Source organism: Heterocephalus glaber, unplaced genomic scaffold (assembly GCF_053883595.1).
Source record: "Heterocephalus glaber isolate CG9 unplaced genomic scaffold, H.glaber_assembly_v1.0 deba00001532, whole genome shotgun sequence".
In the NCBI taxonomy this organism is placed as follows: domain Eukaryota; kingdom Metazoa; phylum Chordata; class Mammalia; order Rodentia; family Bathyergidae; genus Heterocephalus; species Heterocephalus glaber.
The window spans coordinates 32,941,174-32,958,198 of NW_028258330.1; the positions used below are offsets into that span (position 1 = coordinate 32,941,174).

Sequence of the window (17,025 nt, forward strand, 5' to 3'; positions counted from 1 at the left end):
ATGGAGAGGGTGAAGGGAGGGCTTGGCAAGGGTGAAAAATAAGAACCAAGAGAGACTATGTAAAGGTGCAAATTTCCAATGATGAATGTCATTATATTGTATACCTAAAATGTACCAATGATTAGAATGAATAATCAATAATGTAAAATAGGAAGAAAAAGTCCAAAGGGGTAGGGGTATTGGGAGGGGCAGGGGAAAGGAAAGAAGGGAAAGGAAAAATGATGAGAAATGGAAAAAATGGAAATAAAGTCTTTGTAAATCGGGAAGGGTGGAGGGTGTGAAGGGAGGGCTAGGAATGGGGAATAAATAAGAACCAAGATGCATTATGTAAAGGTACAATTCCCAATGAGAAATGTAATTGTGTTGTATGCCTACAATGTACCAATAAAATAATTTAATACAAAAAAATAAAGACTTTAGTAAACCATCATCTCATAAACTGATTTTAAGTAATATATTATGAAAGTTATACTTAAGATTACTTACAGAGAAACAGATCATGAAATGAATTGAAGACTATGAAATAATTGAAACCATTATTTATAAAAGGGTTTAAAACGTATATTAATATAGTGTAACCAGTGAGTACTGAGAAATAAACAATCTCTTGAAATAGAGACATCTGAGTTTTACTGCCTTTGCTGATTTTATACATGAAGTAAATCCAAAATTTAAAACACAGAGCCACACTTTCAGCTCATTCTCTCCTAAGGTTAGTTAAAATGTACATTGAGAATGCTGTGGCATTATAGGAAAATCACTCAAGCCTTTAATTGAGAAATAATACGGAGTTTTAAAGTATAGTCACCAGTGATCAATGGAAAGTTGTTAAAATAACTTTCACTAAATATATAAAAATAAACTAAAAGTCTAGAACGATTAATTCACTTACAAAGAAACATATCTGAATGTTGGCTACTTTACCATATTTAGTCTATTATCATAATTATTTTATGTATACCTCTATATGCTCTAATTTCACATTTAAATTCAATTAGGGTTCCGGAATTGAAGAGACAGCTCAAATGAAAGGTGGAAATTTATCTGCAGTCATTGTGAGATGTGCATGTGTAAAGTATGTGAAATGGTGGTGAGCAGAAAAAATGCAGAGATGTGGATGAGACACACCTTCCTGCAAAAGTCAGGAAATCAGCCCTTCTGAATTCCTGTCCTCTGTATAGTTGGTCTTTAAGTATATTTGCTCCTGGGATCAGAATGCTAGTGATATTTCTGGCTGAATGAGGAGCTTTTGATATTGAGCCCCGAGGGTAGAGAGACTAGGAGAGGCCCAGGGGAATCCTCACTCAAAAACCTTGTCAATTCATACACCAAAAGATCTACCTTCTTTCAAGATGACCATGCTTGATTCAGAGAAATCCATTCCCTGTGTCTGTGCTTCTTGTGATTAGAGCTTCTCTTTCCCACAGGTGAGATGACAAGTACTTTTAGAGAAGCCAGCCCACTCACCCAAAGTCCCTGAGTTAGTGATCTGGACCTGCATGCAGCCATTTGCTTCAATTTCATTTAGGGGTAGCAGTTGCAATCACAAATGGAAGATAATGGGAATCAGTTTTTCTCTGAGTCTACTGCCAGCCTGTCATATTCTTGACACATTCTCATTTAGAGTTTGCACTCTATTCATCCACCTTTCATTCTTCTGGGCAACTACTCACTCTTTGTAGCAGCAAGGACCAATTTTTTCCTGAATAAAAATATTTTCTCAAAATGTATAGCCATCGTATAATATTTTGACATTGGTTGAATTCTTTGTGCAATGAGGAAGAGAGTGTTTTGGTCAGGTGACTTCAAAAGTTACTCTAATAAAGTTCCATAGACTGGGTCGATGACTAACAGGAATGTGTCCTCCCAGTTCTGGAAGTTAGAAAGCGAGTGATCATGGTTAGTTCTTCTGAGGCCTCTCTCCTTGGTGTGTAGATGGCTGTCTTTTCCCTGTGTCTTCTTGTGGTCTTTCAACTGGAGAAAGGAGTCCTAACTTTCACTTTTTACAAGGATTCCAGTCATATTTGCTTGGGACTCACTCTGAAGACCACATTCTAAATTAATTATGCTTTCTTAGAGCCATCTCCACTGTGGTTATATTTGCTGTATTGAGCATTAAGATTATAATATATAAATTTCAAGCAGAACAGGATTGATCCCATACTGATCTGTTCCTTTCTTATTCCTTTGTTACTATTTGAGCCATCACTATACAGAGAACTTTCATCTTATCCTTTTGGTGTGGTTCTTTAAGAACTCTGGGGAGAGAGAGAGAGAGAGAGAAGATTTCCTGGTAATATCCTGTTCCCCATTATATTAATTCCTTTGTTTATTTTGAGATAGGATTACACTAAACTGCCCATGCTAGTCATAATCTTGTGATCCTTCTCCCTCAGCATCACAAGAAGCTTTAATTATGGGCCAGTTCCAGCATACTCAGCTTCAGGTTTTGTTTTATAAATCTACCAAACATTTTTAAAGAGAAGCAGCAGGGATTTTGTGATTAACAATACCAGCACATGAACAATTATGTCTTTCCAAAATTAACCAGTGTTGACATTTGCTTATGTCTGTTGCAATTCTTTTTCAATGAATAAATAAAATAAAAGCACATAGAACTCAACACCTGATATCACCCTCCCAGACTTCTCCTTGCCTTTCCTGGGAATGTGGTCTTGAATAGGGCACTGTCCCCCATGCATAGCTCTACATTGTATGTTTAGTCATAATTAAAAGGCAGTAACCATAAAACCTCCCATCTAGAGAAGGGAAAAATAAAAACAAAGTCACCTTGGGATGGAATACTGTTTTAGTTAAAATTCATAATAGAGACCTAAATATAATTATCCCTTGCAAGTCGATTGTTTTGAAACTCTTCAAATTTGGTATTTGATGCATTTTGATGCAAATACTTTGTCTTGGTATTTATCATTTGGTACCCAGCATTAAAGCTACAACTTTCCAAATTACTTGCTACCTTTTCCAGGGAAAACACTTAGCTTGGTACTTGTTGTTTCTGGTAATCTTTGATTATCCCAGAATCAATTAATTGGTACCAAGGAACCACTGCATACCAATATGAATAAAAAGTAAATTAAAAAGAATATCAGTTACAAGTAGCATATACAGTACAGTTCTCTGCTTTTATAAAACTTTAAAATGCAATACATTGCACTTTTTATTATTTGAAAAAATAGTATAAACATAACACAAATTGTGGGACAGTTATTTATATCATTGTAGTGTAGTAATTACTCTGTAGATGTAAACATATCAAAATTTTCAAGTACTTGAATTTGGGCTCTCCAAATACAGATCTATTATTTCTTCCAATAAGAATAAATAAAAATAACCTGGTGGCCTATGTGAATTTTTTAGTTTGGTAGCCATACTCTCATGACACCCTATAGATTCTATTAGAGGCATAATCCATAGTAAAATTGTATGTATCTGTGCAGGCCTGAAAATACTTAAAATGTTCCAATTGTATGGACTTTTCCATGTAAGTGTCTCCTAACTTATGTATTCATAACTCCTGTGATTAACTCATATATGCTATTGATTTTCACTGCTGTTAGTGTATATATAAGCCAAATAAATATCAACATCATTGATATTGCATTTCTTCCTTCCCTTTATGTATAACTAAGATTCCCAGAGATAGATTCAGCACAGAAACAGTTCCCTATAATTTACTTCATCATTACATAAATGTTCTCTCTTTTGTTCCTCTTGACTCAACTGCCCAAACACATGATATTATTCTGAGTGCTAAAAATTTCCACATACTATTTTTTCTGGATCATATACACACACACACACACACACACACACACACACACACACACACATCAACAGCATGGGAAAACTCAATATGAGATTCTCCCATAATCAGCACTGTGCTTACTGATATTACTCTATTTATTTATTATTATTGAATAACTCCCTTGTTTTTTTCTCCCTCAGAGTTGTTAAATTATAATTCAAAAAATTAAACATTTATATTTAAAATATACAGTACCATAATCTGAGAAGTATATACTGGGAAGTGATTTTCACATTTCAGCTAAAAAACAGAGATCAGGCAGCTATGATTAAGCAAACAAGGTTTCTAGGCCTCTCATACAGTTGAATATTGCTTCCATTCAATAACCTAGTACAGAGGATTGTGTTAAATTAGTAGTGTTAAGACTCCTGTTTTTTGAATTCTGTGTTCTCTTGTGAGTCTCTGTTATAAGAATATTCATTAAAAATGCTTTCATTTCCATCTATTTTATTGGATTTTGTGTATTTTTGCCCACTCATTTAGCTATCTTTTTGCTTGCTTGTTTACTTAATTTAATGATATACTGCCTATCACATTAAGGGAAAAATTGCCCTTAGGACATGATGGTGAACATTGCCAAGATAGTTACACAGCTTCTTTTAGAATTCATTGCTAAAGCTGTTTGATTTCTAAGAGAGAGTCTTACAAACTCTAAGCTCTATGTATTATATTATCGTCTTTGTTTTGTATCACCCACATGATATTATCACCATTGCCACACTGAATTTATTGTCGAGGTGAGAACATACCCTGAAAGCAAAGATAAGTTAGGACTTCATTCTGCAATAAATCATTCCAATTATAAAAGAAATGTTAAAATCTTGAGATAATTTTGAAGAATATTAACACTGTACTAAGAGACCTTAGAAGAAAGTCAACACTGTACTCAGATATTCTGACCTCTGATCCAAACTCTGTGACTTTGTGTTCAAAACATCTCCTTGTGAGTCCATATAGCTGCATCATGAGCTCACTAGACTAATTAGACAAGGCCCAAATATGATCCTAAGGCATATCATAGAGACCACTGTTCCAGAAAATATGTTTGATACGTTAATTCTGATTATTTTGTTTTTGTTTCACAGCATGGACTAATTCTCAAAGAAAACCCATGCCTTGCTTATTTTTGCTACATGTTCATTACTTCATAATGTATGAAAAACTGCTCTTGTCCAATTAGGGCAATAGAAATCCGAGAAAGAGATAATTTCACATATAGAAGATAAGATTGCAATTAGTGAACAGGAAAAGAAAAAAAATTGTGTTAAAATTGTAAGGGGCCATGAGAAATCAATCCAGCAGCTGCTAGACAATGCAAATAGGAATAATATAAGAATGATTAGAGTCAAGGAAGAAACTGGAGAGAGTGCAGATGACATAAAATACTATGATGGCAGAAAACTTAACAACAGGGGGAAAGAATTTAACATGCAGATAAGTGAGGCATTTAGGACTCCAACTAGCTTTGGTAAAAAATAATGTACACATAGGCATATAATAGTTAAGATTGCAAAAATCCAACAGAAGAACAAAATTCTACAAGCAGTTAGAGAAAAGAAACAAATCACATAAAAGGAAAGCCCATCAGAATCACAGCAGACTTCTCAATGCAAACCCTCCAGGCAAGAAGAGCTTGGAGTGAAGTATTGCAAGCCCTAGAGGAAAACAGCCTGGAACCCAGAATGATGTACCCTGCAAAACTATCTTTCAAAATTGACTGTGAAATAAGATACTTTCATGATAAAGAGCACCTCAGGAACTTCATGAATACCAAACCAGCACTCCATCCTTGTAAAGGGAACAACCAAACAGAGAGAAATGACAATCATAAATATCTATGCACCAAACAATAATGCACCCAACTGTATAAAACAAATAGTAATGGACATGAAAAATTATATAACAACTAATACAATAGTATTGGGGGACCTTAATACCCCACTGTCACAAATAGATAGTTCAACTAGACAAAAAAAAGCAACAAAATATTAATACTTAATCAAACTCTTGAACAAATGAACTTAACAGATCGTTCCACCCCACAAAATCAGAATACACATTCTTTTCAAGTACACATGTTCATTCTCCAAAATAGACTACATACTTAAACATAAAACACATTTAGGAAGCTGTAAAGTAATTGACTTATTCCCCTGTATATTATCAGATCACAGTGTGATGAAAATGGAGATCAGTAGCAAAAGGAACCCCAAAATTTCTTAAACACATGGAAATTGAAAAGACACTTCTAAATAATCAGTGAGTCACAGAGGAAATTAAAGAAGAAATCAGGCAGTTCCTTCAATTAAATGACAATGACAATACAACATATCGGAATCTATGGGACACAATGAAAGCAATCTTATGAGGGAAATTCATAGCAGTGAATACACATATCAGGGAAATAGAGTGAACCCAATTAAATAATCTGATGCTGGATGTCAAGCTTCTAGGAAAAGAAGAGCAGGACAAAACCAAAGCTCATACAAGGGAAGAAATTATAAGATCAGAGCAGAAATCAATTCAATGGAGACTAAGAGTACAATACAAAATAATCAACGAGGACAACGGTTGGTTCTTTGAAAGAATAAACAAATTTGGCAAGCCCTTAGCCAAAATTATCAGATAAAGGAAAGAAAGGACCCAAATCCATGCAATTAGGAATGAAAAGGGTGAAATTACAACAGACCCAGCAGAAATCCAGAGGATAATCAATAGCTACTTTGAGAACCTATATGCCAATAAGATGGAAAATACAAAAGAAATGGACAGATTCCTAGATATGTATGAATTACCAAAGTTGAACGAAGAAGATCTAAAATTTCTAAACAACCCAATATCAATTAATAAAATTGAAAACATAATTAAAAACTCACCAACTAGGAAAAGTCCAGGTGCTGATGGCTTCACTGCTGAATTCTACAAGACATTTAGAGAGGAACTACTGCAACTACTGTGTAAACTCTTCAATGAATGTGAAAGGGAAGCAATAATCCTGAATTAATTCCTGGAAGCAAGCATCAGCTTGATGTCCAAAGCAGAGAAAGACCCAACAGAAAAAGAGAACTATAGGCCAATCTCACTAATTAACATAGATGCAAAAATCCTTAATAAGATATGGGCAGATAGAATGAAGAAGTTCATCAAGCAGATCATACATCCTGACCAAATAGAATTTATCCCAGGGATGCAGGGATGGTCAACATACACAGTTCCATCAATGTACTACACTATATCAGTAGAGCCAAGGGCAAAAACCATAAGATCATCTCAATAGATACAGAAAAAAGCATTTGACAAAATCCAACACACATTTATGATAAAAACCCTACAAATAATGGAATAGACAGTCTCTACCTCAATCTGATAAAAACCATCTATGAACAACCAACAGCCAATATAATTCTAAATGGTCAAAACCAGAAATCCTTCACAGTAAAAACAGAAACATGACAAGGATGGCCACTATCACCACTCCTGTTCAATATAGTTTTCAAAACAATAGCTATGGCAATTAGATAACAGAAAGAAATAAAAGGAATACAATAGGAAATGAAGGTGTCAAATTGTCATTATTTGCAGATTACATGATACTCTATATAGAAGTCCCCAAGAACATCACCAAGTCGTCTAGACTTAATAACCTAATTCAGTAAATTAGCTGGATACAAGTCAACACACAAGGATCAATAGCTTTCCTCTACATGAACAACAGACTCACTGAGAGGGAAATAGGGCAAACAATTCCTTTCATAATAGCATCCAAAAAACTGAAATACCTAGGAATGAACCTAACAAAAGAAATCAAAGGCCTCTTCTCTAAAAACTAGAGCACTCCAAAAAGAGAGATTGAAGAAGATATCACAAAATGGAAGGACATCCCCTGCTCCTGGGTAGGAAGGATCAACATAATGAAAATGGCCGTACTTCCAAAACTGCTATATAGTTCCCAATTGCAATCCCAATTGAAATCCCAGCAGCATACTTCATGGACCTTGAGAAATCAATCCAAAAATTCATTTGGTATAAGAAGAGAACCAGAGTAGCAAAAGCAATTCTAGGTAACAGAAACATGGCAGGGGGTATTACAACCCCCAAGTTGAAATGATACAATGGTAATTTACAGCATTGTATTGGGTAAGAAACAGGCATGATGACCAGTGGGAGAGATTAGAAGATGCAGAAACAACTCCAGACACCCTCAGCCACCTCATCTTCCACAAAGGATCCAATAACCCTCACTATTTGAAAGATAGCCTCTTTAATAAATGGTGTTGAAGAAATTGGGCTTCAACTTGCCAAAGACTAAAACCAGACCTATATATCTCATCATGAACTAAACTAAAATAGAAATGGATTAAAGATCTAAATATTTAAACAGAAACACTAAACCAGCTGGAAGGGAGTTTAGGAAGAGCTCTTGAACAGATTGCTGTAGGAAAATATTTTATGAACAAAACCTCAGTTGCCCATTAACTAGCACAAACCATAAACAAGTGGGATCTCTCCTTACTAAAAATCTTCTGCACAGAAAGAGAAACCAACAACAGGGTGAAGAGACAATTCACAATGTGGGGAAAAAAATTTCCCCAGCTGTCCCTCAGGCAAAGATCTACTATCTCGAATCTATAAAGTACTTAAGAAAATCAGACCTCCCAAATTTAAAGACCTAATCCAAAAATGGGCATCAGAAATAAACAGACATTCCTCAGACAAAGAAGTAGAATAGCAAATAAACATTTGAAATAATGTTCAACATCACTGGTCATTCAAGAGATGCAAAAGAAAACAGTGCTGAGATTCTACCTCACCCCAGAAAGAATGGCTGCTATCATGAAATCAACCAATAACAAATGCTGGCAGGGCTGTGGAGAAAGAGGAATACTGCCCCAGTGCTGGTGGAAATGTAGACTAGTTCAACCATTGTGGAAATCTGTATGGAGATACCTCAAGGAATTAGGACTGGAAGTCCCATTTGGTCCAGCAATTTCCCTGCTGAGTATCTTCCCCAAAGAATTAAAACACTCATGCCACTGTGATACACATGCATCCATGTTCATAGCTTCACAACTTTCAATAGCCAAAACTTGGAAAAATCCCAAATTCCCATCAACTGGAGACTGGATAAGGAAAATGTGGGTTTTTTAAATAAAATGAAGTATTACTCAGTCATAAAAAATGAGAAATTAGAGATATTTATAGCTAAGTGGATGCACATTAGGCAATACTCTTATGTGAAATAAGTAGTACACACATGTAATTATTGAATAGTTTCTCTAGTGTAAGAAACAAGAGTAAATAAGGACTAAATGTTATAATAGATAATGTGAAATAGGCAGAAAAGGGGCAAATGGGAAGGGGAAGTCGGAGAGGCAGGGGTCAAGAAAGAAGGGATTGGAGTTAATATGAGAAAATTAAAAAATGGAAATAAAATCTTTGTAAATAGGGAGGGATGGAGGGGTTGAATATCAGGCAGGAAAAGGAGGAAAAAATAAGAACCAAGAGAGATTATATAAAGGTGCAAATTTCCAATGATGAATGTCATTATATTGTATACCTAAAATGCAAAATAAAATAAAATTTTAAAAACACTCATTGATTACTCATCTCAAAAGAATTCATACTAGATGACCTCTATGATATTTTTGATGATAGATGTTAATAAAAAGGACTTAATTATAATGAATGATATTTCATTTGGATAATGTACATAGATGTTTATAGTAAAACAGAACATGTATCCTTTTTGGAAATCAAACAAATATTTTCTACCCATATATCACAGAGAAATTCTTACTTTCATGATGTATAGAAAGACAAGAATTTAAAAATGATTTTATCACTATGAATTTCCAAATTAAATTATTTTCCTCCATCAGGAAATGCCATGTGTCAGTTAAAGAATTCAAATAGCTGTATGTATTTCATAGAGACTGTAATACACATGCTGATGTAAAAGAACTCATTTCAAGAGCAGAAGGTGTTGTGATGTATACTACTTGATTGAGTTTTGGGTGCTTTGGGGCAAGATATGAAGAAAATATTTGTGGTACATGAATCAATACTGACATAGAAACATTGAGAGAAAAATCTACTCAGTGAAGTACTGAAAGCCACTGCCTTTGGCTGAGGGTTTAGAGGAATAGAATCATGCAGATGCCAAGAACTCACATTTCATATCCAATTATCCAAATAATAAGCATTTGTTATGAAGCAAATCAATATTACTAAATATTTCCATTTAAAATTGTTGGGTTTTCCTCAATTTTTATTTTCATTACTATGGGTTTGCAGCACATAATGATTACACTCATCATGGGGAGCAGGTTCATAGATCAGTTTCACCCCCTTCCTCTCCCTCATTCACTCTCTCTTCAACTCTGGTCTCCTTTCCTTTTTCAAAAGATCTATCGTTTTCCTATAATCTGTCTTTTACCTCTCTATATAAATTATTTATAGGTTGGGTTTCTCATATAAGAGAAAATACAACAATATTTTTCCTTTGGTGTCTGATTTATTTAACTTTGCATCATGTTTTCAAGGTACATCCATATTACTACAAATGACTCAAGTTTATCACTCTTTATGTCAGAGTAGTAGTGTGTTCTGTTTATATAAGACATTTTATATACCTGCTCATATGTAAATGAACATTTATTCAGCTTCCAAGATTTTGCTGTTATGAATTATGTTGCTATAAACATATAGTACTATAATATGATGTCTTTAGCTCTTAGAGAAGATACCCAGAATGATATAGCTGGATCAAATGGAATTTCTATTTTCAGCTTTTTGAAACATCTTCAGACTGATTTCCATAGTAGTTTTATTATTCCCACCAATAATATAAAAAGGTTCTCTTTTTTCCCTTCAGGCTGGCAGTATTTATTGTTTTTTGTTCATGATGTTAGCCATTTTACTGGTGTAAGATGAAATCTTGTTGCTGTTTTGATTGTCATTTCCCTAAAGACTAATGATGAGAAAATTTTTTCGTGTACTTTTTGGCAATTAGAAATTTTTTAGAAGTGTTTATTCATCCGCATTACCCATTGATTGTTTCTTTTAGTTTGAGAGCTTTAATTTTTCTGTGCAGATTTAATTAGGGCCATTGAAGTGTGTAGTAATATAGTTGAAATTGTAAGTTTTTTGTTGTGTGTATATGATTGAAAAATTGAAAAAAAAACTGCAGAAAGTAAAGTAGAAAAGCTATATAAATGACAGAAGTGATTAGCACACCCCAGTTTAACCTGATCGGAGAAAGAACCCAAAAGTTCTTAGGGACAATTATTTTCCTTTTATCTTTCTTCCATTAGTGTTAGGAAGTCTGTAGAAACTGGGCTTGTGTGGACCACTTGACTAATTATGAGCTCTGTGCATTGAACCTTCAAAGGTATATAGTTGCCAATGTTCAGCTTGCACCCCAGCACTTCAGTTTGATGATTCCAGTCCTGTGAGCTTCACACCTGTGTCCCAGGTTACATGATAGTCAGCAAGCTCCTATCTGACTTTGCATTAATTTCAATCCTGAGAACAGAATCTGAGGTTTCAACAGAGAGTAGACCTAAGAAATCATTTGGATCTGTTCTACTTGACTATGACACAGCAGAGAAACAGCATCAGCCAGTAAGTGCAAAGGGACCTCAGGGATATAGATAGCATCCATTAGGTATGATTTCCTTAATAGAAGGACAAACATGACAGTTTGGGTAGAAAGATGGGAAGGTGCAATTATGAAAAATATTTGTTTTAATGAAAGGAAATTGTATGGTTTTGCTTTCAATGAGAGAATAGAATTATTTCAAAATTTTCTTCTATACACCTTGTTTTTATTTTCCATTCATATCTCACTTATAGCAGCAGAGAATGTGTTCTTTTGCAGTGTCTCCTAAGCACTGCAAAAGAATGGTAAATGAGATGGTAAGGATTTAGAAGATGAAGACAGTGGGCATAAGAGTAGGAACTGTTTCTGAGGGGTTCCTGTATTCCAGGCACTGAGAATTGAGTTCTATGATGCCTGTTTGATTTCATTGATTTTGTCTTCCTATAATGATAAGTGCCCACATTGGTATTCTTTATAGTAAATCAAAGAGCCTGTTATTTTAATGAAATCTGCAGTGGGCTGTTAAGTAGTGAAAATGTTAAGCCAAATTTTAATGGGGCTGTGAGATTACAGACCAAGGACATCAAAGAGGATTAATCCTGGGAGGTTGTCCCCTTCATGACACAAGCAGTCCTGACATTTCCTTGTCATTCCAAAAAGATGCCCCTTTGTTCACCTTCTTTGGGGGTCCTAATAGGTCCCAGAGTAGAGCAGTGGGAGGCACAAGTTGTGTCCAACCTAGGAAAAACAGATGTGGATCACTGAGAAACATCACAAAAACAGTGTGTGTTTCATAATTCAGCACAGATTTCTCATCTGCAGCCTGTGCGAGATATTTTTGGATCTTCTCACATTGTTTACCACACTTGCAATTATTTCACCCATTCTCAAAATGAGACAATGTCAAGTCTAGATTTCATTTCCATTTAAGAAATGAGACAGTTAAAAATGTACTGCAAATGCAATTGTAGTTAAGAACTCTGATCCTCTGCTTAAACATTTCTGTGCATTGGAAAAGAATAAAAATTTGTAACACATTGGACAGCATCTGTCAATTTAATATTTAATCCTTTTGTCTTCACTTATTTTTCTCAATGTAGGACAGGTTTTTAATATCTCTGTTGCAGCATTTTATTTAATGTTCATTTCTAATTGTAACAACATCACTAAAGAGCTCCAAATGTGTAACATCGGAGCAAAATAAAGTTTGGTTTCATAACTAAGAATTATAAGGATAATCTTCATACCCATTATGTCCTGTGACCTGAAATTACTCTTTTCCTATTTCTGGAGCAGGTCATTTAATTTGTGTTATTTTAAATATATGTATAAGTTTGGAAAAGAATGATTTGCTGGACTTTACATCTGACTCACCAGAGCCCACACTTTATTTGACACAAAGGAGACATCAAAATAAAAAACTCTGCTAAACATTGGATAAACTCCTCCTTGGGTCACATTAAATGTTTTTACTCAACAAGTCATAAACATGTGTTGTGAGTTCCTCCCTGAATGTCCATTCCTTACTGTGATATCCCATTGATAAAAAGACAAGATAAAATAGCTTTGGTTTATGTCTGCATCATGGACACATGGGCCCTATAATCGATTTGACTGTGTAATGGATATATCCATTAGTCAAAAACATGGCAAAGATACCTAAGAACTAAAAATAATAGTGATACGGGAAGGTATGCCTCTGGCTGAGATGAAATGTAGAGCTTCTTATCATTCCAGGCTCCAGTGCCATTTGAATGCAGTTTACTATGCTTCTCAGTAATCTTCCTACTTGCATGAGAGAATTCTTTATTTTAAAAACAAAACATCGCAATGAGTACATGGTAAGTTTCAAATTTCCTCTTGTGGCCACACATGTGGAGATGAGGGTTATGCTCCTTATTTTCACCAAACAGTATGTGAACAGAGAAGATGAGAGATTCACACACATTTGGATATGGCAGCAGGTTAATGAAATAGAACTCGTGTTCATTTCCAAGCTCCCTTCGCAAGAAACAGTCTCTTCCACTGGGGAAAAATGTAAATGCATTTCCCAATAAGATGATGACATTTCTTTGAGACTTATCATAAAGAGATCATGACTAGGGCCGGGGATTTAGCTCAGTGGTTTTGCCACCTGCTGCACAAGTGCAAGGACCTGAGTTTGATTCCCGGTACCAAAAAAAAAAAAAAAAAAAAAAAAAGATATCATGACTGGACTCATTGCAAGGGTGTTTTAAAGGGATTTCTTAAGAATAAAAGGATACAAGTGATCATGACTGACTTTTGGTATGAGGAATGTGTAACATTTTATCCATAAAATTTATTAGAAATAAGAGAAATATCTCACACCAACATATTTTCCATAGGTTTCCACTTTTGTTACAGAGAGGCACAAGAATTTTGAAGACAGACATAATAATAAACTTTGAGGTTAAGTGAAGGTTCTCCTTGTAATGGTTTGCATTAAAGTAAATTTAGAGCCTTGTGTATGTAGCCCATACTCAAGGAAAATAGGTTTGGCTTGTATAAACTTACATAAGTTTTAGGTAATTTTTTAAAGAAAATTCTGGATTCATAAGTCAATTCTCACCTCAAAAGTGTAATAGGAAAATTGATGCATGAAATTCATAACAGATTCCTTTTAGGACAGTTTAGCAAGAGAAAAGACTTATAGAGATATACCAACAATTCAAATTTTGTAGGTAATGGTTCAGGTCTCTAAAAATATTAGTTGTTATGTGAACATTATTAAGTAGTCATAGGCTAATATGTGTAGAGCTCACATGAATGGAGCATTTTGTGAATTCAAGCAAATATTCTAAGACAACAGTTCTTAACTCTGATATAAGGAAGGATTTAAAAAACTCAAAATAGTGCAAATGTGACTAAATTTTTGGTCTGAGTCTAGAGTGTCTGAATATTTTAAAATATCTATCTATCTATCTATCATCTATTTATCTTTCTGTCTATCTACAATTAGGTGATAATCACCAGTGATGTAAATTATTTTTTAAAAACTTTCATACAGAAACCATATAAGTTAGGTGATTGTTGTACTCATTTTACAGGTGAGGGGGAATTAGATTATTTACAGCTGGGTTTACACCATTTCATGTTTTTATTTTATATATGAACTTTCATGTGTGACATTATTTCATATACTTCTACTTTGCATTTTTCTCAAATAAATTATGGGGTGGCCTGATCAAACAAATGTGGAATTTTAAGTAGCTACAATAAGAGAAATGCTAATCATGTACCAGAAAATATTGCTGTGGAAATTCTCTCAATAAGAATTAAAAGCCTTGAAATCAGCCTGGGCTTTGGGACTTTCGAGTTTCTCAGGTTTTCCACTGGACATACTCTTTAGTATCATAAAGACAATGACACATTCTACTCTAGAATACAGACTCAAAAAAAAAGAGTGAATAAATATCTTACATAGTGTCATTGCATGGAGTTATTAAAATAAAGCTGTACAAAATTTAGAATGTGAAATGCCAGTCATTCCTATCCCTTTTACTTCTAACCATTGACAGGTACAGTGTGCACCAAGGCCACATTCCTTGTTATTATGTCCTCAGATTATATGCGTGTATTTGTATTTGCTTTATATTATTTTATATAAATTTTAAAAAAATATAGGAGTTACATATTAAATAATTTGTACATAACAAAATTTATGGGAACTCTTACATCTTTGAAAAATGGAAATAAGAAAATCCCCAAAATGATGAAAAATTTCTAGGACATAACTGGCTCAACACTATATCCTTGATTATGAACAGTTAACTTTAATGTTCATATAATGCAGTCCTAGATATTACACTAATTATAGACAACATAATTCAAGAGATTTTATACCATTTTCTGAGAATAAAATAAGCTATGTTAATTTTCTTCATATGGAGCCATATATTCTTTTTTTTTGAAAAGAGTTCACTGTATATTGCTGGAGTCATAGAATTCTGAACTCGAATGTGCACACATTGTTACTACCGTGTCTGTGAATCAGGAGTGTAAAGAAGAACATGGGAGCAAATAACCTGATAATGAAAGAGCTCATGAAGAGTGGGGTTAGCACTATCGATTGATATCATGAGGTTTATGGACTTCATGTGGGAATTCTTGATTCCCAACATATTGAGTGTTCTGCACTATTTATTGGTTTAATTTTCCTAATGGATTTTTTTTTAAAGGTGTTCAAGCACTATCAAAACATATAATCTCACATGTGTCTCAGAATTCCATCTCATGGCCTTCTCGGAGGATCCAAATCTGCAGCCTGTCCTCTTCAGGCTCTTCCTATTCATGTACCTGGTCACAGTGCTTGGGAACCTGCTCATCATCCTTGCGGTCAGCTCTGACTCCCACCTCCACAACCCCATATACTTCTTCCTCTCCAACTTGGACATTATTGACATCTCTTTCATTTCCACAACCATCCCAAAGATGATTGCAGACATCTTAATGCAGAACAGAGTCATCTCCTATGTGGGCTGCCTCAACCAGATGTCTCTTTTAACCCTTTTTGGAAGTATGGATGACATCCTTCTGACTGTGATGGCCTATGACTGGTTTGTAGCCATTTGCCAGCCCCTTCACTATGCAGCCATTATGAGTCCTCACCTCTGTGTCTTACTACTTCTACTTTCTCTCCTCACTAGCCTTTTGGACTCCCAGCTGCACAATGTAGTTGCCTTGCAATTTACCTGTTTCAAAGATGTGGAAATTGCTAATTTCTTCTGTTATCCTTCTCAAGTCTTTAACCTTTCATGTTCTGATACCTTATTCAAAACTATGGTCACATATTTTGTTGGTGCCATATTTGGCTTTATTCCCATGTTAGGGATCCTTTTCTCTTACTATAAAATTGTTTCCTCCATTCTCAAAATCCCTTCATCAGGTGGGAGATACAAAGCCTTTTCTATGTGTATTTCTCATGTGTTAGTTGTTTTCTTATTTTATGGAACCAGCATTGGAGTGTACCTTGGTTCAGATGTTTCATATTCTCCCAGGAATGGCATGGTGGCTTCATTGATGTGCACTGTGGTCACCCCTATGTTGAATCCTTTCATCTACAGCCTGAGGAACAGGGATATTTGCAGCACCTTCAGGAAGCTCCACAGTTAGATTCCACAGCAAATCTAATCAATGGATATGTGGGTTCCATTTGGAATGTAAAACTGTAGCTGAACTGAATGCAGAAAACTCAATGTAAATATGCCCAGGTTGATTATATTATTTCACATGTTTGATGTCTTCTATTTTATATAATGTACATAGAAAAATTGTGGCTGTTTTGGGGAATGGTGAAATTTATGGTTTTAATATCAGTGCAAAGTTCACTTGGGAATTTATAAAAATTTTTGTAGGTTGATAAGAACGATGGTTGTAGAAAAATAGCACTGGACTTAGTGCCATAAGACTTTATTTTAAAGTGGTACATTTAGTTATATTGATCCTAGCACAGTGAAAATAGAAATAATAACATGAGATATTTAAATAATTTATAAAGCTTTATTAAATGTTTCAAACAGCTGTACAATGAATACATCAAAGATAAAAGCTCTAGAACAGCAGTGAAAATGTTTCACAA

The 17,025-nt window shown here is 34.6% G+C and overlaps 1 protein-coding gene across 1 annotated transcript; it reads left to right on the plus strand.

Annotated features, from left to right (window-relative positions):
• Window positions 1-13,256: 13,256 nt before the first annotated feature.
• Window positions 13,257-16,559, plus strand: LOC147824749 (olfactory receptor 7E178-like). The gene is made up of 2 exons (XM_087188595.1): window positions 13,257-13,267; window positions 15,626-16,559. Exons 1-2 carry the CDS (start codon window positions 13,257-13,259, stop codon window positions 16,557-16,559), a joined length of 945 nt encoding a protein of 314 aa, XP_087044721.1.
• The last annotated feature ends 466 nt before the right edge of the window (window positions 16,560-17,025 follow it).